Here is a 23,419-nt window from a genome sequence, read left to right as displayed (position 1 = left end):
GCTTTTGACAAAATTCAACACCCATTTATGATAAAAACCCTGCAGAAAGTAGGCGTAGAGGGAACTTTCCTCAACATAATAAAGGCCATATATGACAAACACACAGCCAACATCGTCCTCAGTGGTGAAAAACTGAAACCATTTCCACTAAGATCAGGAACAAGACAAGGATGCCCACTCTCCCCACTCTTATTCAACATAGTTTTGCAAGTTTTAGCCACAGCAATCAGAGAAGAAAAGGAAATAAAAGGAATCCTAATCAGAAAAGAAGAAGTAAAGGTGTCACTGTTTGCAGATGACATGATACTATACATAGAGAATCCTAAAGATGCTACCAGAAAACTATTAGAGCTAATCAATGAATTTGGTAAAGTAGCAGGATACAAAATTAATGCACAGAAATCTCTGGCATTCCTATACACTAATGATGAAAAATCTGAAAGTGAAATCAAGAAAACACTCCCATTTACCACTGCAACAAGAAGAATAAAATATCTAGAAATAAACCTACCTAAGGAGACAAAAAAGCTGTATGCAGTAAATTATAAGACACTGATGAAAGAAATTAAACATGATACAAATAGATGGAGAGATATACCATGTTCTTGGATTGGAAGAATCAACATTGTGAAAATGATTCTACTACCCAAAGCAATCTACAGATTCAATGCAATCCCTATCAAACTACCACTGGCATTTTTCACAGAACTAGAACAAAAAATTTCACAATTTGTATGGAAACACAAAAGACCTCGAATAGCCAAAGCAATCTTGAGAACGAAAAACGGAGCTGGAGAAATCAGGCTCTTTGACTTCAGACTATACTACAAAGCTACAGTAATCAAGACAGTATGGTACTGGCACAAAAACAGAAAGATAGATCAATGGAACAGGACAGAAAGCCCAGAGATAAACCCATGCACATATGGTCACCTTATCTTTGATAAAGGAGGCAGGAACGTACAGTGGAGAAAGGACAGCCTCTTCAATAAGTGGTGCTGGGAAAACTGGACAGCTACATGTAAAAGTATAAGATTAGATCACTCCCTAACACCATACACAAAAATAGGCTCAAAATGGATTAAAGACCTAAATGTAAGGCCAGAAACTATCAAACTCTTAGAGGAAAACATAGGCAGAACACTCTATGACATAAATCACAGCAAGATCCTTTTGGACCCACCTCCTAGAGAAATGGAAATAAAACCAAAAATAAACAAATGGGACCTAACGAAACTTCAAAGCTTTTGCACAGCAAAGGAAACCATAAACAAGACCAAAAGACAACCCGCAGAATGGGAGAAAACATTTGCAAATGAAGCAACTGACAAAGGATTAATCTCCAAAACTTATAAGCAGCTCATGCAGCTCAATAACAAAAAAACAAACAACCCAATCCAAAAATGGGCAGAAGACCTACATAGACATTTCTCCAAAGAAGATATACAGACTGCCAACAAACACATGAAAGAATGCTCAACATCATTAATCATTAGAGAAATGCAAATCAAAACTACAATGAGATATCATCTCACACCAGTCAGAACGGCCATCATCAAAAAATCTAGAAACAATAAATGCTGGAGAGGGTGTGGAGAAAAGGGAACACTCTTGCACTGCTCGTGGGAATGTGAATTGGTCCAGCCACTGTGGAGAAAAGTATGGAGGTTCCTTAAAAAACTACAAATAGAACTACCATATGACCCAGCAATCCCACTACTGGGCATATACCCTGAGAAAACCATAATTCAAAAAGAGTCATGTACCAAAATGTTCATTGCAGCTCTATTTACAATAGCCCGGAGATGGAAACAACCTAAGTGTCCATCATCGGATGAATGGATGAAGAAGATGTGACACATATATACAATGGAATATCACTCAGCCATAAAAAGAAATGAAATTGAGCTATTTGTAATGAGGTGGATGGACCTAGAGTCTGTCATACAGACTGAAGTAAGTCAGAAAGAGAAAGACAAATACCGTATGCTAACACATATATATGGAATTTAAGAAAAAAAAATGTCATGAAGAACCTAGGGGTAAGACAGGAATAAAGACACAGACCTACTAGAGAATGGACTTGAGGATATGGGGAGGAGGAAGGGTAAGCTGTGACAAAGTGAGAGAGGGGCATGGACATATATACACTACCAAATGTAAAACACATAGCCAGTGGGAAGCAGCCTCATAGCATAGGGAGATCAGCTCGGTGGTTTGTGACCACCTAGAGGGTGGGATAGGGAGGGTGGGAGGGAGGGAGACGCAAGAGGGAAGAGATATGGGAACATATGTATAACTGATTCACTTTGTTATAAAGCAGAAACTAACACACCATTGTAAAGCAATTATACTCCAATAAAGATGTAAAAAAAAAAAAGTCTACAAACAATAAATGTTGGAGAGTGTGGAGAAAAGGGAACCCTCCAACACTGTTGGTGGGAACGTAAATTGGTACAGCCACTAAGGAAAACAGAATGGAGGTTCCTTAAAAAAACTAAAAATAGAGCTCCCATATGATCCAGCAATGCCACTCCTGGGCATATTTCAGGAGAAAACCATGGTTCGAAAGGATACATGTTCCCCAATGTTCACTGCAGTGCTGTTTACAATAGCCAAGACATGGAAACAACCTAAATGTCCATTGACAGAGGAATGAATAAAAGATGATATGATATGCACAATGGAATGTTACTCTGCCATAAAAGAATGAAATAGTGCCATCTGTAGCAACATGGATGGACTTAGAGATTATCATACTAAGTGAAGTAAGTCAGACAAAAAGAAATATATGATATCACTTATTTGGAAGTGGAAATGATGATATAAATGAACTTATGCATAAAACAGAAACAGACTCAGACGTGGAAAACAAACTTATGGTTACTAAAGGGGAAAGGTGGGGATAGGGATAAATTGGGAGTTTGGGATTGACATATACACACTACTTTATTTAAAATAGATAACCAACAAGGACCTACTGTATAGCATGGGAACTGTGCTCAGTATTCTGTAATAACCTAAATGAGAAAAGAATCTAAGGAAGAATAGATATATGTACATGTATATGTATAACTGAATCACTTTTCTGCACACCAGAAACTAACACAACACTGTAAATCAACTATGGTCCAATATAAAATAAAAATTTTAAGAAAAGTCACTGGGGGTCTCTGGGACCTGTAGGACACCCAGAGTTCCTGCTGTGTCCAGTGTGGGGATTCTGGCTTATTGTGAGCACTGGGGACCTACAGAGGCCTATTAAAGGACCTCAGAGCCTTTGCAAGCGGAGGTGACGGCTGTACACGGCTGGGACCATGGACTTGAGTGGAACTTCAGGTCCGCTAGGGCAAGAGGCAGCAGGGGGCAAAGAAGATCCAGAGATCAGAGTGGCAGGTGACAAATAAAGGCATTCCTCTGTGAGGGCTTATGAAGAACACTGTGTGTGTGTGTGTATGTACATGTATATACATGCATGTGTATAACACACATTCATATCCATGTAGCTGTATATATGTATGTATATAATACACACATATAAAATATTTATACATAAAATATATGTATACACATATATGTATGTGCACATACACACATCAGCTGACTTGTGAGTAAAATTATGACTCATTACATATATATATATATTTATAGGATGTATATGTGTATGAGCACACAAACAGAAATTCATCATTTTTAAAGTGCTCTCAGTAACAGAGGACCACTTACTCTTTTTAGATCACAAAAATGAGGCTCCAAGAAGCATGGTGAGGGCTTCCCTGGTGGCACAGTGGTTGATAGTCCGCCTGCCGATACAGAGGACACGGGTTCGTGCCCTGGTCCGGGAGGATCCCACATGCTGCGGAGCGGCTGGGCCCACGAGCCATGGCCGCTGAGCCTGCGTGTCCGGAGCCTGTGCTCCGCAACGGGAGAGGCCACAGCAGTGAGAGGCCCGTGTACTGCAAAAAAAAAAGAAGCATGGTGAATTCTCCCGGCTGTGTGGTCACCAGGGACAGAACTGGGAGAAGGACCCAGGGTTCTTCCTACCACCTCATGCTCTTAACCTGTCTCCACCTTCACTAGCCCTTTCTCCCAGCTGACAACCACACACAGTAACAGCAAATCTTTTTTTTTTAACTTGCATTTAAGTTTCCACCTGGGACATTATTATGTAACAAGGGGCAGCTTTGAGAAGGGAATTCTTATCACCTGCTGCGCTCGGCTGGGCTTTTGGAAGGCGGGCCACAGCCTCTCTCTCTGTGAGGTCAAGAGCAGGCCCAACCCTTCAAGGGACGATTCTGAGAGCAGCTAGCTTCATCCTAACCACGGCAGTATCTGATCGTACTTACTTGAAAACCATCCTCTTGATCCTTGCCTTCACTTCCTGTTGGGTTGAAGATGCATCCATGGGGAATTCCAGACGAGGGACGGAACTGAACTGGACCGCTCCCACCCTGACCTGCAGTGGGAGACCCAGGGCCCAGGGGCCCGAGAGCAGGGTCAAGTCACAAACATCCCTACGAGGAAAGAAGGGACGAGAAAGGTTAACGACCCTGCCTCCTGCCCACTCACAAATACCAGTGCTGGCCTTTCTCTCATCTCCTTAAAAGAAGGTTCCAAAGACTGAGAGGACAAGCTGGAAGGAGACGGTCACATCTGCCCGTGCTCCACACTGGCCACCACCAATTCGACGCCCATTCCAACAGCTCTCTGGGCGGAGCTGTGAGCTTTAGCGTCCCTGCTCACACTTCCTGCCTCCCAGGTGTAAGCACTGTTTTAAGCCTTCTCAAGTCTTTATTACATTTAACCCACAGGGGTGCTATTCCCACCCACATTACTGCTGGAGAAACTAAAATAAAGAGGATACAGGTCTGGCCCAGGGCTCGTGAGATAGGAGCGTGGCCTTGGACTTGGTGCCTGTGATCTTCACTAAGCCCGTCACGCCGATCACCTTCTCAGCCAGCACACGACTTCAGCGAAACCCCCAACCAGGGGTGTCACAGAAGCTATCCGCGGCCACCACACACCCATCCTTGGTTGGGGGGCCCGCTCTCCCAGGCCTCCTCCTGCCAAGCTAGGGAAAGGCCAGATCTCCAAGCCAGAGTCAGACTGGGGGGACAAGCAGCTCCCTAATCGGAGACGAGCGCTATTGGAGCTGAAGTTCCTCTGTAGCGGAGGTTGTGAGAGCCACAGGTGAGTCCTGATTTGGCATCCTCATTCAGAAGGCCGTGGGAGAAAATTCAATGCCTTGCAAAACTGGAGAAGGGAAACCAAGTAAAGTCACTCCCTGGATCCTTAAGATTCGTGTGTGTCAAGCAGAGAAGGGTTTAAACATTTAAGCTTCCTCTTGAGGGCCTAACCCCTGCACCTAAGTCACTGGCTCTCTAAACTCCTGGAGAAACTACATTGTCAGTTACTATTCTCACAATTAACCCGGATTCTGGCCAAGATTGCAAGTGGGCCAAGTGATTCATATTTAAACAACGACGCTGATTTTCTCCTGCTCTGTGAGTTCCTTCACTGCTGATCCCTTAACAGGCCTGGCGCTTGGGAGCCCATCAAAGCACTTGGCCACACCAGGCCGGCTGCACCTGCTCCCAGGGAGCACAGCCCATTGGAGCTTCCTCCCACAGGAAGTTCTGAGGAGGAGCTGTTGGGAATCTTAAGTAGGAAGAAATTTAAGTCTTGGGTGGGCATGTGAGGGAGAGGGACACCGGAAAGCAGAGTAGTAGAGAACCCCAGGAAGGAGTTTCTGAAAAGCGCCCTGTTTAAAATCTCCCCTGGATTTAGCATGGGATAAAGGGAGCATCTCAAACCATTGGGAAAAGATGGTACAGTCAGTAAGTGATATTGGGACAACTGGATAGCCATCTGAAAAATAATAAAGGATAAACTGCAAATGGATTCAAGATTTAAATGTCAAAAATGTAACCATAAAAGTTCTAGAAAACTTGGGAGAATTCCTTCGTAATTTCAAAGTAGAAAAGACTTGCAATCCAGAAGTCGTAAAGGAAAACTGATAAATCTGAGTACATGAAGAAAACTTCTACAGGGCAAAACATATCATAACACAACCAAAGAATGAAGACAAAATGAAAAGTTATTGCAACTCACGTCAGAGACAAAAGGTTAGTTTCCCCGGGCTTCCCTGGTGGTGCAGTGGTTAAGAATCCGCCTGCCAGTGCAGGGGACACGGGTTCGAGTCCTGGTCCAGGAAGATCCCACATGCTGCGGAGCAACTAAGCCCGTGTGCCATAACTACTGAGCCTGCACTCTAGAGCCCGTGAGCCACAGCTACTGAAGCCTGCACGCCTAGAGCCCATGCTCTGCAACAACAGAAGCCACAGCAATGAGAAGCCCATGCACTGCAGCAAAGAGTAGACCCCGCTTGCCACAGCTAGAGAAAGCCCGCGCACAGCAATGAAGACTCAACGCAGCCAAAAAATAAATAAATTAAAAAAAAAAAAAAGGTTAGTTTCCCCAATATATAGTGTCTAGGAATTGATATGTGTAAAGACCAACAATCCAACAGAAAAATGGGCCAAGACTATGAACAGAGATCACAGAACAGGAAATACAAAATGGCTCTTTAATAAGAAAAGATGCTTGATTGTGTTGCACTGAGATGTAGCAAAAAGCCAGATACAATGTTTGCACGGGGAAACCAGTATTCTCAAACACTGCTATAAGAACATAAATGTGATGGCATCCATAGAGAGCAATTTGTCAATATTTATTGAAAATTACTAATGCATGGGGCTATCGGGAATTTATCCTACAGCTATATACTTCTACATGTGTGAAATGACATATTTACAAGCTCACAATATATTTGTAATAGTGGATGTCCATCAATAAGGGCTGGTTAACTAAACCTTGGTAAATCCTTACAATGGAACATTAATCAGCTATAAAAAATGATATAGTGTACATGCCTATATTAAGACCTATATTACCTGTCTACCTAGATATGGAAAGACTTCCAAGATAATGTAAAGAGAAAAAGGCAAGGGATAAAACTGTGTGTATAGCATGCTACCCTTTGTGTTAAAAGGGCAAAAATTAGAATATATATTCATATTGCTTATATTTGCATGAAGCGATTCTGTAAGGATGCTCAAGACAGCAGGGGGACGGGGCCCGGCAAATAGAAAATGTGTGACTGGGAGGGATATTTTTCATTGAATGTCTTTTTTTTTTTGAATCATGTTAATGAATTAGTTTAAAAACTCCCTTGAGACCAACAGCTGGGTGTATTTATTTAAATTAACCAGGAAGGAGCCAACTTCAAAACAAAACAAGATGGAAACAGCTTGAGTCAGTAGTCAAGGCATTTAATTTAATTGGTGGTTTGGGAGCAAAATAGTTACCTTTTATCTTCAGTTTACTGTATGCTCAGAAGCAAGCCCGCCCAGATTTCTCACCACACTGTAATCACTCTGCTGCAATCATTATATTAGAGCCAGGAAGTGAACTTCTCAGCTTAAGGGTTGAGAGAAAGACTTTTTAAACACCTTAAATCCACCTCAAAACAGAGCCTCCATAAAAAGCCTTAATTTATAGCTACTTAAAAATTTCTTCCTGGGGCTCCCCTGGTGGCGCAGTGGTTGAGCGTCCGCCTGCCAATGCAGGGGACACAGGTTCGTGCCCCGGTCCAGGAAGATCCCACATGCCGCGGAGCGGCTGGGCCCGTGAGCCATGGCCGCTGAGCCTGCGCGTCCGGAGCCTGTGCTCCGCAACGGGAGAGGCCACAACAGTGAGAGGCCAGCGTACCAGGAAAAAAAAAAAAAAAAAAAAATTTCTTCCTGGAAAGTAAAATTAGGTGCAAATCACATCCCTTGTACATGGAGATAAGACGATGACACCAAAATGCAGCAGCAAACACACAAAACCTGAAGCCACAAGTCAGACTGAAGCATCTGAAATCACCCTAATGCAAAAACCCTTCGCTAGCAATTCCATCGAGTCTGAGCAGCTTGGAGGTGGAGGTTCTCGTTTGCTCGTGAAATAGACACCCAACTCCTTTGCTCAACAGGTCTTGCTGTGAGAAAGTTTTCTCAGGACAAGCCAAATACAGTTCCCTCAACACCCAGACTATGTCCTCTTAATAAAAGAGAGCCGCTAGGCACCCTCTTTCCCATGAAAATGATAATCAGGTTCCCTCACATGGAAAAGTCCAGGCCTCTCACTGTTCCGTCTTCTTGTTGTGGGCACCGTCTGGTTTGCCAATATCTAACCTAAAAAATGCCACATTCTAGACGTGGTTTGGCAACGCTGAGATTAAATTCCCTGAAATCTGGGGATCTGTGTGTTGAGGTAGTTGCTCCCAACAGCACCACCCATCAAGTTTTTCTGTCATAGTTTTCTTACCCTCTCTTTGAGGATGCTGAATTCCATCAGCACCCACCACTTCCACATACACAGATACACATACACACAACACCATGTTGCCTGCTGTCCACATGCTACGTGATTGTGACAGCAGAATGTGAAGTCCTGGGCTGAGAGTCAAGAGCACCAGTTCTTCCAAGCTTAGTTCTCTTCTAAGATTGCTGTGTGACCCTAGGCAGTCACTTAGCCTCTCTGAGCCTGTTTCTTCAGTTGTAAAACATTCTCTAATAATCCATACAACTCTTCCCTTCCAACTTGCCATCCGCTGGGGTCTCCAGGCCACCCATTTCAGGACATATTATATCCATGCCAAGGTCAACAGTGTTTGATCTTTATGGCTCTTCCTCCATGAAAAAATTAGTGAAACTTCATAGAGAATCACTTCCTTTTAAAATCAGGGCCCTGTGTGTAGGAGGGTAGAGATTCAGCTGCCCTTGGCCCTGACCCTCTGAGGGTCTGTGATGGGTTGACTTCACGGTTGGAACTTCCAGGCTGTTCATGCCTCGAAGGAATGATGTCAGCTATAACCATGCAAGACGGCCTGAGGTCCACGGTAATGTGCTCACTCTCCGCAAACGACATGTCATTCTGGAGAAAATCTGGCCCTCGTTAAAAGCCATTATTTTGCTCCTAAATCCTAGAGCTTTTTCTAGGATTAACCCAGGAATGTCATCTTGGAAAACCACTTCCTTCCTCGACCTGTATGTGACTAGCCCCTAATTCAAGTAATTATAGCTTTCCAGACCAAAATGCCCTCCGTAAATTTACTTGATTTTTGAGTCAGTTCACGTGGTTCAAAATCCATAAAGTATAAAGACGTTTATACGGATGGGCCTCCCGCTGGACTTGTGCCCCATCTGCTCAGTTCCCACCCTCTCCCTCAATGGGAAACTGCTGCTCTTAGCCTCTTACAAATCCCTCCAGAGTTTCTTCATGCACATACAGACGAATACAAATATAGACTCTTTTCATCTTCATTTTTCATAAAAGGTAACACATTATACATACCATTTGCACCTTATTTTTTTATTTTTTATTTTTGCGGTACACGGGCCTCTCACTGTTGTGGCCTCTCCCGTTGCGGAGCACAGGCTCCGGACGCGCAGGCTCAGCGGCCATGGCTCACGGGCCCAGCCGCTCCACGGCATGTGGGATCTTCCCGGACCGGGGCACGAATCCGTGTCCCCTGCATCGGCAGGCGGACTCTCAACCACTGCGCCACCAGGGAAGCCCTGCACCTTATTTTTACACTCAATTTGTTTTGGTGTCTTTCCGCATCAGCGATTTTCCTCATTCACTTTCTAAAGCTGCCCTGTGTTTCATTATATGAAGACACCATAATAGATTTACCTGTCCCCTGTGAGCAGGCCTTTGGGTTACCTGAAATCTTTTACAATTACAAACAACACTGCAATGAATAACTTCATATGTGCATTATTTTGCACCTGTGGGAGTATCTGTAGAATAAAATACTGAGTCAAAGGGTCCCAGCCTTTGTAATTTTGATAGACACTGTTATTACAGATTCCTCTATAGAGAGGTTGCACATTCCCACCAGCAGTGCATGAGCACACCGGTTTCCTACAGACTTGCCAATGGAGCATGACACCAAACTTTGGAGTTTTGCTAATCTAGTTAAGTGAAAAATGGTATATCGGTCAGAGATTTGCTATTACATTGAGTGAGGTTGGGCATCTTTTCCTATGTCTAAGGGCCATCTATGTTTCATTTTCTGGGAACTATCTGTGTTCATTGCCTGTTTTTCTGTTGAGTTGTTCCAAAATGCCCCTTTAGCAACAAGAGCCACAGCTAGCACACTGCTGACATTTAAGACTTGCTATTTGAAACAAGGAAGAACAAGAAATGAAGATACTGGCTGGATTGATTAGGCAGGAGCTGTTCCTTTCAAGTGAACAGAGAGGGTAGGAGCTGTGTTTCATATTACGACTCTAGTCTTCAGAGGCAGTTATAGTTTTTGTCTGCCAGCATACTTTCCCTTTCCCACTGTTCTGCAAACACAACCTCTCTTTCTAGTGGGAAATCCAAGTGTTCATCCCCACCGCAAGAATGAGGATAAGCACATGACTCAGGTTTGGCCAGACAAGCTCTTCCCTTTGACTTCTGTGATTGGTCAAGGGACTGTCATGTGACCTATGCCTGTCCAATCAGAGCCCTCCCTGGGACTTCTGCCAGCTCTACAGGGTAAGAAGTCTACTTTCTTTTTCCTGGGTGACTACCTTGAGGGACAATGTAGGGCAATTTTGCTATGTAAGGAAAACCTGCCTGGGAAGGAAGCCAACAGAGGGAAGCAAAATGGAGAGGAGGAGAAAAAGAGAGGGATTGAGTCCCTGGATCCCATCGTGCCTAGAACCAGGATTCACCTCCTTAGTCTTCCTGGTTCCACAAGCCAGTAAATGCCCTCTTTTGCTTAAGATAGAATTTCTGTCACTTGCAGCCAAAGACGCCCTCATACAAAGACAACGAGACTTGCACTCACCCTCCTGGGGTTGTTGTCCAGAGCATCACAGACCGTGATGGCAAAGTGCTTGGACCTTTCAAAGCTCCCTTTCCCAATGCTGTGAGAGCCATCGATCAGAAACAGGATGTCCGCCGCAGCCGAGCACCACATCACTAGGGGAGAGGGGGACAGAATGGGTGACAATCAGCTTCCCTACAGTCTGGTCCCCAAAAGATCTTACTCCCAAAGCAGAGTGGAGGCGGAAACAACCTTGTGGTGGGTCAAGCTCCTCTAAGCCCAATGGGGGAAATAACACTGGAGATATTCTGGGCCAGAGGCAGCCCTCCTCTGCAGCAGGGAGCACCCACCTACCATGAGCACAACTCATGAAAGCCTGTATAATAATGGAAGAGTCTAATTCAACAACACTAACTGAGCCGTATGAGAGGAGGGGCTCCTGGGCCAGTGAGGGATACCCAAGAGCCTTGGTTCCTGCCCTCAGGGGTCACAATCTTGTCTGGGACACAGCCAGGAACCCTGGTTCGTAAGGCTGCATTACCCAAGAGTCTACGTAATGATAACCAGCACTGACTGCATCTTTCCTATATGCCAGGTGATGCTTTAAACACTTTATATGTACTAATTTATTTAATTCTCATAACCACCTTGATATACTATTTCTTTATTTTTCAACAGTTATATTGAGATAATATTCACATACCATACCAGTCACCCATTTAAAGTATACACTTCAATGGTTTTTAGTATATTCACAGATATATTTATCACCATCACAATCAATTTTAGAACATTTTCCATCTCCTCAAAAGGAAACCCTGTACTCTTTAGCTATCAGCTCTCTAGCCCCCTACCCCCACCCCTAAACAGATTTACAATCTGCATTCCCATTGGAGAGATAAGGAGAGCAGGGCACAGGGCAATTCAGGAATTTCCTAAGGCCAGAGTACCAGAAAGTGGTGGAGCCGGTAATCAAACTGAGGCTGTCCACAGGTGTGGCTCCAGAGTCCACACCCTATCACCTCACCAGGAAGATGCAACAGAGCAGAACTCAGAGAAGCACCAGTGAGAAGGCGCCACCTAGCAGCAGCATGCAAGGGGGATTTCACCAGAGAGGGAGGGAAGGGACTGCAGGCTCCCTAGGAGTGGGCGGGTGTGGCTTGAGCACGTGGAGGGGATGACGAGCAGGGAGGAAGAGAAGGAATATGGCAGCAGACGAGGCTGGTTGCATAGATGGTGGTCACACAACAGAAGACCTTGAAGCACGGGCCAAGAAATTCGGCAACAGGGATCTTCCTAGGGTTTTTACCCAGGAGAGCAAATTGGTCAGGCCCCTGTTTGGGGAAAATGACTCTGGCCACAGCATGAAAGAAGACAGGAGTGGGGCAGAAACTGTCCGGAGTAACATGGCTTCTCTTGAGTCCATCCCACAGAGGCTGAAGTAGGTGTTTGGAGGGTTAAGTAAAACGTGGGCTTACTTTTGCTGGCAACTGAAATCTTCCCAATGGTCTCCTTGCTCACGTGGACTTCCTGAAGAGGGAGGGATGGGGGCACTAGGAGAGAAAACACCAGAAGCAGTCACTACAAGGCAGAGAGGGGAGGAGTCTTAGTCTCCACGTTATATGACCAGAACAAACGGGTCACAAGAGAGAAAACAGGAATGTGAAAGTTTAATGATATTGTATCTTAAAAATTACCAGATGGATAACATAAATAATTCCCTCCGCCCCCACCAACAGCCCCACTTCTATCAGGTATCTTTGCATTTAAATTTGGGTATTTTTGTTGTTGTCGCTGTGGTACGCGGGCCTCTCACTGCTGTGGCCTCTCCCGTTGCGGAGCACAGGCTCCGGATGCGCAGGCTCAGCGGCCATGGCTCACGGGCCCAGCCGCTCTGCGGCATGTGGGATCCTCCCGGACCGGGGCACGAACCCATGTCCCCTGCATCGGCAGGCGGACTCCCAACCACTGCGCCACCAGGGAAGCCCCTAAATTTGGGTATTTTGAAGAGAAAAATTAAAAAAATATATGGGGGGATATAGAGAGCCTGTGATTCTGATGAGTTTCGTCCCTGGGTAGGCATGATAACTGAGTGCCCCTCTGGGTGTAGCATCTTGCCATAAACATTAACCTTGGACGTGAACAGACAATTCATAGAAGAAAGAGAATTCACAGAAAAGCACAAGGAAATTTTTCAAACAGGTGACAAAACACTTTAACTCAAACAATGGAATACCCTTTTAAATGTGAAATTTTGATGATCAAGTTTTACATTTAAGTGTAACTGGGGAAAGATTAAATCAGGAAAAGCTTTTCCAGTGGTGGCACTGTAAATTGGTACAACCCTTTTGGAAAACAATTTAGCCAAATGAATTAAGAGTCATCAAAGTGCTTAGGCTCCATAGTATCGCACCTGGGAATTGATCCAAAGGAAAAACAACTTTAGAGAAGGGAAAATGTGCACCAAGACACTCCCTTCAATGTTACTTGTTTCAGAGGAATGATGGTGATAACAAATATCCAAAGAGATAGAACTCTCAGTAAACACTGATACATTCATTCAGTGCAATTAATATGAACAAGGGCTAAAAAGTTTTGGGGTAGAAAGCTTGTGGATACATTTTTTTTCTTCTATGTGATACCCAGTAAAATTGTACTAATGGCATATGAGCAGCCAACAACAATTTTCAAAATGAACTTTGAGGGCAGGTAACATGCCAGGTGCTGAACAGCAAGCCAACCCCGATGAGAGTTCTGAAGACAGTGAGGTGCCACTTAGAGGGATTATTTGAAAAGCCAACTGTGCGTGGCCACTGTCAGAAGAAGGAGACACGTAGATGCTTATAAACTTCCATGTGCGCTGGGTAAGCACCATGGGCACAAAGTGAGGGTGGGCAAAGCCCAGGAGCCGGACAGGCCAGGAACGGGGCAGATGAAGGAATGTGAGATGGGGTGGGGGGCACTGCCAAGGAAAGAGGTAAAGGAGAGGGAGCCAGGCGGGGGTGGGGGGTAGGGTAGGAATCACACAACACAGGGAAGTTGGGCTCAGGGGGATTTGCCCCCACCAGTAAGGTGACCAGGAGGAGGACACCAAAAAATGATGTCAGGTTCTGGGGGACATGCTTCTCATTGGCAGCACCCCCTGGAGTTCATAAGGCCAGGAGTCCCCAACCCCCGGGCCATGGACCAGTACTGGTCCATGACCAGTTAGGAACCGGACTGCACAGCGGGAGGTGAGCGGCAGGCAGGCAAGTGAGTGAAGCTTCATCTGTATTTAGAGCTGCTCCCCATTGCTCGCATTACCACCCGAGCTCCGCCTCCTGTCGGCATTATGGTGAGTTGTACAATTATTTCATTATATATTACAATGTAATAATAATAGAAATAAGGTGCATAATAAATGTAACGCTCTTGAATCACCCCGAAACCATCCCCTTCCATGCGGGTCCATGGAAAAACTGTCTTCCACAAAACCAGTCTCTGGTGCCAAAAAGGTTGGGGACCGCTGCATTAAGCAACTACCCCCTTGGCTGGTCCCAGCTCCACCTTCTGTGGCTCCTCTACATTCACTAGTCCCTGAAAAACAAACTAAACCAGTGTCTACTTCTCCCCCGACCATATCTTTGAGTTCCTGCTTACCTGATATGCCCTCCCCTTAACCTCTACTCGAGTAGAAGATGGTTCTAGGCCAAAATGCTGAACCAGCCATTAGCTCCACAGTCAAAAGCTGTCAGACAAGCAAGTAGATGTCCTGAAGTCCAAGAAAGTCCGCCACGGCCATTTTGCCACCAGAGGCAGAAACAACACATAAACTACAATACAGACAGTAGACTGAATTAAAGAAAAAAAAATCCTGCACTTCCATAAAACACATGGCAGACGCCGGGACAGAAGCAGAGGCAACACTTACCCCCCAAAGTCCAAAAACAAAAGATCACAAAAATCACTCAGTAATTCAGCAAATCGGTCCTCCAGAAAATGGAGGCTTTCTGCGTCAGTGCATTCGACATCATCAAGATCTTGTCAACTTGGGAGGTTCCTGCTGCAGCCCATCCCATGATGCGGTGCAGCTCCCGTGAGCCCTGCACCCCCGGAAGTTCTCCGAGGGCAGGAACACCTCCACCTGTCCTCCACAGAGCCCAGCCCAGCTCTCTGCACACAGTTTGGCCAAATGAATTAAGAACTATAAAAATGCTCACATCCTTTGACCCTGTAGTCAAAGCCAGTAGGCACTAAGCTTTCCTGAATGAGCCCATGAATTACTGGCAAAGGGGTCCAGGAGCTAAGGAATTCCCTAAGGTCCTGTTCCTCTTTAAATGTCTTACCAGCAAATTCTCCAGCTGGAAACAGACCGGCCATCGCCCTGGATGGGAGGGAGGAGGCGCTCCATGACCAGAGACCGCTCACCACAGATGTGACTCAGCCAATGTAACTCTGCATCACGTGGCCAGCTGTCCTGGTGGGTGCCAGGCTTCAGGTGAGGCCTCCTTCAGGGGAGCGGGTACCAGGGTGATGTCCCCACTGTGCCCCTGTGAAACTACCTCAGGACTCTGCAGAAGTCCCCCTTGGAACAGGGAGCTGATGAACGTGTTGACTGTTGCTTCCTCTCCCAACCAAGTCAGCCCACACCTCTGAGGACCACCTATCTGGGGAGGGCGGGGGTCATGGGTGGTGCTAAGGAGCTGGATGGGGACGGGGTGGAGTGGGTGGTGGGTTTTCATCTCAGCCCTGCTACTGACAGCTGTGCAGCCCCAGGCAAATCACAGAACCTCTCTGGGCCTCCCCTGCCTCATCCGTACAACCTAGGGGTGGTCAGATCAAGTGCTCTATAAACTGGACAGGCTACGGAGGGTAAAGTTCCACGACGAGCTAGAACAGAACCTTTACTGTGCCTGGGCCCCCAGGGACCACATTCAGGCCCTGTCCCCAAACACATCTCATTTCTCCCCGATTCCTTGGCCATGAAGCTACTGTGTTACATTCAGCACCCACATGACTTCAAGAAAGGGGACAGGCGGGCTGGGCAAGCACACCCTTCTTCCAGCCTCTCTTCTCTCCCTGAGGCTCCGGAGAACAGGCAGGTGATGACAGCAGCCAATGAGCAGAGAGTACCCCTACTCACAGAAACACAGGCCAGGGAGGAACTGGAAGAGAGCCTCAGAGACCGCGAGAGGACCCTGGGCTAGCCTCAGACAGCCACCCAGCCCACTGGTTCTCACTCGTTGGACGACAATCCACAAAACACACTATTCCTTTCTACCATCTCATATTTCAAAGGGGCTAGAACTTGGGAGGGCCAAAGTGGGAAGTAAACAGAAAATTGATTTGCTCCATTATTCATTCATTAATCTGCTTCTTGAGCACCAGCTATGTGTCAAGCTCAGTGCTAGGAGCCAAGATCATACAGTAAGTGGTGAATGAAGAATAGGCAGTCTCTTTCTCATGCAGCTTACGTCCAGTGGAGAAGATGGACATTATTTTTTAAAAATTCACACAGAAATAAACTCATATCTGTGTTAAGCGCTACACAGCAGAGGAACTCAACACCACAGGAGGTTTTAATAGGGGGATCTGACCTGATCTGGGGATCCAGGAGGAACTGTGCTGGGTGCTGGAAGGTGAATAGGAGTTTACCAGAATAGCAGTGTTGGGGTGAGGCGATGATCCAGGCAGAGAGGCCACCATAACTGAGAACCCCTAGGGTGGGAAGGAGCAAGGGTGCCGGGCAGGCCTGGAAGGAGTGTGGGCTGCAACACAAAGCGTGGACAGAGGGGGCTCCAGAGGGGACACCAGGTGGCACAGGATCAGATCAGGCAGGGCCTCTTTTTTTTTTTTAATTTCTTTTTTTGATGTGGACCATTTTTTGAAGTCTTTATTGAATTTGTTACAATATTGATTCCTTTTTGTGTGTGTGTGTGTGTGTGGTATGCGGGCCTCTCACCGCTGTGGAGCACAGGCTCCGGACGCGCAGGCTCAGCGGCCACGGCTCATGGGCCCAGCCGCTCCGCGGCATGTGGGATCCTCCTGGACCAGGGCACGAACCCGCGTCCCCCGCATTGGCAGGTGGACTCCCAACCACTGTGCCACCAGGGAAGCCCCCCTTTTTTTTAATGTTTTTTTTTTGTCCCCAGGGCATGGGGGATCTTAGCTCCCCGATCAGGGATCGAACCCACACCCCCTGTATTGGAAGTTGAAGTCTTGACCACTGGACTACCAGGGAAGTCCCAGGCAGGGCCTCTTAAGAGCAACAGGACATCACTTAAAAGTTTCAGGTAGGGGATGGGAGTGGAGAGGGGTCCAGACATGATTAGATTTGCATTTTGAAATGGCTGATGTGTGAAAAACAGGATGGACGGGAACCAGGTGAACCCAAAGAGACCAGTCAGGAGGCTACTGCAGTGGTCCAAGCACCAGATGATGGGGCTGAGAGTAGGCAGGTGGCCGTGGAGTGGAGAAACACAAATGCACTCGAGAACTTTAGAAGTTAAAATCAACAGGATGTGAGGCAAACCAAACCCCTCAACATCTTTAACCCTCGCCCCACAACCAAGAAGACTTACCTTCGGCAAACAGGAAAATGCAGATGGCTTCCAGCAACAGGAAAGCGGGCATGTTGATATAACTATAGGGCGAGGACAGAAAATAAAGCATCAGCAATCAGCTCCGTGAGCTCCTCAAGTCACACCTCCAAACACCCGCTCGGCCTCTCCCAGGGCACAGATATGACCCTAGAGGCTGCTCCTTGCCATGACAACTACAGTAGCCTGGAGAAGACTCAAATCCCAAAAAGCCAGGGAAGACTACTCCAGTGACTCTGATTTTAAAGGACAGCCTAACATCTTCCCCAGACACCTAGCTCCAAAGCCCCCAGCTCCTTCACAGACTCTGGCAAGGTGCCCTGTGTCCAGAGTTAAGAGACCCGGGGCCCTGCTCAGCCTCGACCCTGACCAGCCATGTGACCCTGGGGAAAACCCCTCCCTCTCAGCAGCTCCATTTCTTCACAAGGAGTTAGATTCTGATAGACTGAAGATCTGATTTCAAAGTCTTCATTTTCTGAAACGAGCAAGGTCTCCCAGCCCGCACTTTCTAAATTACTTAAAAACAGTAACATGGCTGAGGAAGAAACAGAAGTATTTTTGTAAAGTTTTTTTGTTGCCTAATGCTTATAGTATGCGTAAAATTCAGTTCCATGGAGCCTGATTACTTATCGATTTCTGAGGGAGATATTAAGGATGGGAAGTGAAGTGAGAGCTTTTCTTGAGAAACCATAGACCATAACTTTGATTCCATAAGGGCACATATCTGAGGTTTACTTCTAATTTTAGCTGTGAGGCCCGGAAATGCAATATTATCATTTCAATCACAAAGATATGATGCACAATTCAGACAGACTTATATTTTGGTAAGTATACATGTAGCATAAGAACTGAAAGGGATCATATAGATGAAATTTGGACTTTTTCCCCCAGCATAATTCATCAGGGAAAAAAATCTAAAAATATCTTAACAATAGGTTCTAGAAATTCTATTTTTTGTCCTTTGGGATGCAATACATTCAAGATCTCACCCTACAGTTTTTCTGCATTAAACATAAATCACAGCAAGATCTTCTTTGATCCACCTCCTAAAGTAATGAAAATAAAAAAAAATAAACAAATGGGATCTAATTAAACTTAAAAGCTTTTGCACAGCAAAGGAAACCATAAAAAAAACAAAAAGACAACCCTCAGAATGGGAGAAAATATTTGCCAATGAAGCAACTGACAAGGGATTAATCTCCAAAATATACAAACAGCCCATGTAGCTCAATATCAAAAAAACAAATAACCCAATCAAAAAATGGGCAGAAGGGCTTCCCTGGTGGCGCAGTGGTTGAGAGTCCGCCTGCCGATGCTGGGGACACGGGTTCGTGCCCCGGTCCGGGAGGATCCCATATGCCGCGGAGCGGCTGGGCCCATAAGCCATGGCCGCTGGGCCTGCGCGTCCGGAGCCTGTGCTCTGCAACGGGAGAGGCCACAACAGTGAGAGGCTCACGTACCGTAAAAAAAAAAATGGGCAGAAGATCTAAATAGACATTTCTCCAAAGAAGACATATAGATGGCCAAAAAGCACAAGAAAAGATGCTCAACATCACTAATTATTAGAGAAATTCAAATCAAAACTACAATGAGGTATCACCTCACTCGGGTCAGAATGGCCATCATCAAAAAATCTACAAACAATAAATGCTGGAGAGGGTGTGGAGAAAAGGGAACCCTCTTGACTGTTGGTGGGAATGTAAACTGATACAGCCACTATGGAGAACAGTATGGAGGTTCCTTAGAAAATAAAAAAATAGAACTACCATATGACCCACCAATCCCACTCCTGAGAATATACCTGGAGAAAACCATGGTTCAAAAGGATACATGCACCCCAACGTTCACTGCAGCACTATTTACAATAGCCAGGACATGGAAGCAACCTAAATGTCCATCAACAGAGGAATGGATAAAGAAGATGTGGTACATATATACAATGGAATATTACTCAGCCATAAAAAAAGAACAAAGTAATGCCATTTGCAGCAACATGGATGGATCTAGAGACTGTCATACTGAGTGAAGTCAGACACAGAAAGACAAATATATATCACTTATATGTGCAATCTAAAAAAAAGGGTACAAACGAACTTATTTACAAAACAGAAGTAGAGCCACAAATATAGAAAACAAACTTATGGTGACCAGGGGAGAAAGGGGGAGGGATAAATTGGGAGACTGGGACTGACATGTACACACTACTATATATAAAATAGATAACTAATAAGAACCTGGTGTATAGCACAAGGAACTCCACTCAATACTATGTAATGGCCTACATGGGAAAAGAATCTAAAAAAAAGTGGATATATGTATATGTATAACTAATTCACTTTGCTGTACACCTGAAACTAACACAACACTGTAAATCCACCATACTAGGAAGAGCCAGGCAATGCACATGTTTCTTTCCACTAAACAAATAACACAGATACTCAATCAGGAGATAATTCCAAAGAGAAAATCCTAAGCAGAGATGTGGAAAGGGAAACACTGCAGGATTCCAGGAGAATCCCAGTCTATAGAGATGAGGGCAGAGAGAGAAGCGGTCAGCCTCTGTGGGGGCACAGAAGCGTGCAACATGCAGCGGGGAAACTCACTTCAACCTGACACTCTCCAAAAGTCCCTTTAACATCCTCAGTAAGGGCCACTCTCCTGCATCTAAGAACGTGGAGAGCCAGGCAGAAGCCCCAAGTCTTCATTTATGGATCCTGGCCTTTTGGATCCCCCACCTCCACTAGGGACGCCAGTTCTCCAAAACACCTGGTCATCTTCGGTGACTCAGCCATGTGACTTTTGTCTCACCCGTCTGCTGCACCCCATCCACCTCTGCCTGGGCACTGAAAACACACCTGCCAGCTGCAGGAACACAACAGAACTCCACTCTGAATTCAGAGGATCTGCCGACCAGTCTGAGAGCAATGGCTGCCTTGAAAATCAAAGTCACCCAGGAAATGTATATTCTTGTGAACTGTAGAAGAGTTAAAAATGACCCAACTCGGGGCTTCCCTGGTGGCGCAGTGGTTGAGAGTCCTCCTGCCGATGCAGGGGACACGGGTTCGTGCCCCGGTCCGGGAAGATCCTGGATGCCGCGGAGCGGCTGGGCCTGTGAGCCATGGCCGCTGAGCCTGCACGTCCGGAGCCTGCCTGTGCTCCGCCACGGGAGAGGCCACAACAGTGAGAAAAAAAAAAAAAGACCCAACTCATGTTCATGAAGGTGCTACTGTCAGACCTCACTGGAATTGCAGGAAATATGAATAACCAGTGGTGGTGGGTGTGCTTTCCTGGCCCGTGCTTACCCCCTGGGCCTGCACTCCTACCCGCAGGTGGTGTGCTCTGGTGTCAAAAGTAAAAAGGAGACTCAGTGAATGAATGGACACACCCCAGAGATGACTGGAAGGCGTCACTGATGCTCAGAAGGGAAGGGGTCCTGGGTTTTCACACAGCTCAAGTCTCTGGCTCCTAATCCAACAGGCTTTCCTCTAACCATGCTACTCCTGGAGCCGAAGTCAGCTCAGAGTCCTAGAGCCACAGCCCTGAACTCCATCCACACTGAGCTGGCACACCGTAAGTCACTCCCGGACAGGCAGGAGCCACGCCCACCCCATGGTGGTAGAGTCTGCATCCTGGATCCAGGGGCCCTACTTCTCACCCGATGCTGTGCGACCCTGAGAGGGGGCTACAGTTCCTCACCTGCAAAATGAGGAGGTTGGACCAGATGCTACCAAGGTGTCTTCTGGTTTAAAAAAAAAAAAAATCTCTTTTTGATCTCCCCTCCATCGTGGACCTACGATGGTCGGACCTTACTCCCCTGTCTATTCAGCTTGCTGGATTTCAAAACATTTCTGAAGCAAACCAAATCGAATATCCTAACCAGCTGAGGGTCTCTGTGCTTCAAATAACTCAGAGGCTTCACATCCTCACCTAATCTAAGTGAAAATTGGACACGCAATACTGCAAGCGGGAGGAAGGCAGGAGCTTCCCAGACACAATCAAAGGGAGAAAGGTAGACCGAGAGGATACCGGCTCGTGGAGGGGCTGTCATGCCTCCTGCCCCGCTCATGCCAGCAAGAGAGACTTTCCTTTTCCCCAAGGACCTGTTTTCTTTCCTCTTACTTCAGACAACAGCCACAGGACAAGTCCCCACCTGGCGCCTGGAAGCCAGGCAGGGGCGAGGCCTGGAGACAAGGGCCAGTGCAGGGCAGAGGGAAAGGGCTTCTCCACGCCGTCTAGTCCTGAGGTTCAGGATGATTTTCTGGGATCACAGCTTCTGACCTTGGGCGCGTGCGGGACTCTGAGGCTCAGGCCTGTTAATTTTTTTACAAAACTAGGATTCTAGCAGCCTCCGCAGGCTGCCGTGAGGACAAGGTAAAAGGGAGTGCAGAAGGTTCCCGACGCAGAGCAAGGGGTTCAGTGAACACGGGCCCCTCCCTCTACTAGATGACAAACCTAAGCAGATACGGGCTTCCCTGGTGGCGCAGTGGTTGAGAGTCTGCCTGCCAATGCAGGGGACACGGGTTTGAGCCCTGGTCTGGGAAGATCCCACATGCCACGGAGCAACTAGCCCCGTGAACCACAACTACTGAGCCTGTGCGTCTGGAGCCTGCGCTCCACAACAAGAGAGGCCGCAATAGTGAGAGGCCTGCGCACCGCGATGAAGAGTGGCCCCCGCTTGCCACAACTAGAGAAAGCCCTCACACAGAAACGAAGACCCAACACAGCCAAAAGTAAATTAAAAAATAAAAAAACTGTATCATTTAAAAAAAAAAAAGGAATCTTTAAAAAAACAAAAAAACCTAAGCAGATCCATCGTGCTCTATCATGCGCCTCTGCTTGCCCAGATGAATGTCTTGCCAGAGCCTCCTAAGGCTCTGCTCATTAAAACAAAATTTGTGGTGGCAATCTGGAAACCAATATAAGAAATCAAACGCCTCCTCATTAAGTGCTCGGCTGAGATGGTGCTGACTCTGGGACCCCAGCAGCATCTCCGTCCCCTGTCCTCCCACACCCACTGCAATCCCCACTGTCACACAGCCCACACTGAGCCTGCCTGCTGGTATATCCGTCCTGCCTGCCAGATGGCAAATGGCTCAGGGACTAGGGATTGTGTCTCAGTCTCTGCTGGAGCCCCAGCAAGCTGAACGTGTCTGGCACATAGTAGGTGAGACACGTGCTTACTGGAACTCAGCACGGCAGGTCGGCCGGAAGGATATTTCCTGATGAATCTTTGTATTCTTTTTTATACCAAGATAAATGAAACTGTTATTTCGATGCTGGTGCAGGGTTAAGAGCACTCTTTACTATCTATTCCCACCCAATCATCTCAAAAATTCAGTTCATTCCCCCCAACTCACGTAGCAAAACTTTCTTGCAATACTAATTCAACATTCTAAATGCAACCCTACATCTGAAAAATGTTTTAAAGGATGAATTCCACAGTAAAAACGAACAGCTGCTCCCACCTAGTGAGCACTTAACTCACTAAAGCGCCCAGTACCAGGCTCCATACTTCTGTATCTTCTCTCTCCTAATCCTCCCAGCCAGCTCGTGACAGACAGCGTGTTACCCCCATTTTACAGATGAGAAAACTGAGACATGGAGAAGTGAAGTGTTTCGCCCCAGGTTAGACAGCTAGTAAGTGCATCGGACTCCTTTCTGGCCTCCCGGGAATCTGTTCCATCTGTCACCTTCCTGGTTCTGGGGGATCAGGATAGAGGAACAGAAGCATAATTAAAAATCTGCCCCCCTGAATCCCACCCATTGGCAGTCTTCCACGAGCTAATACCTGCCAGCAACTCCCACACTCGAGCACAAAACTTGAGAAGACTTCCAGAACTCTATGCATTCTTGTACAAAGCAGTTGGGAGTGGTCTGCAACCCAGGGGCAGAAACAGATCCTTCGTTCCCAGGTACAAGTTGTCAAACCTCTTCCATTACAAAATGCCCAACTCATCACATTTGTTCCTTTCTGTTC

At 46.4% G+C, this 23,419-nt stretch overlaps 1 protein-coding gene across 1 annotated transcript in view; it reads right to left on the bottom strand.

Moving 5' to 3' along the window:
* The window catches only part of VWA2 (von Willebrand factor A domain containing 2), a gene marked incomplete at its 3' end in the record, with an annotated part of 58,225 nt that overhangs the window by 30,687 nt on the left and 4,119 nt on the right, over positions 1-23,419 (bottom strand). The window contains 4 exon segments of the mRNA XM_082643730.1: positions 4,347-4,456; positions 10,886-11,019; positions 12,343-12,417; positions 17,425-17,486. Coding sequence (XP_082499856.1) covers positions 4,347-4,456; positions 10,886-11,019; positions 12,343-12,417; positions 17,425-17,486 — 381 coding nt within the window.

Source organism: Mesoplodon mirus (genome assembly GCF_964341445.2).
Source record: "Mesoplodon mirus genome assembly, chromosome: 2".
Classification (NCBI taxonomy): Eukaryota; Metazoa; Chordata; class Mammalia; order Artiodactyla; family Ziphiidae; genus Mesoplodon; species Mesoplodon mirus.
This window is presented reverse-complemented; position numbering and strand designations above follow the sequence as displayed.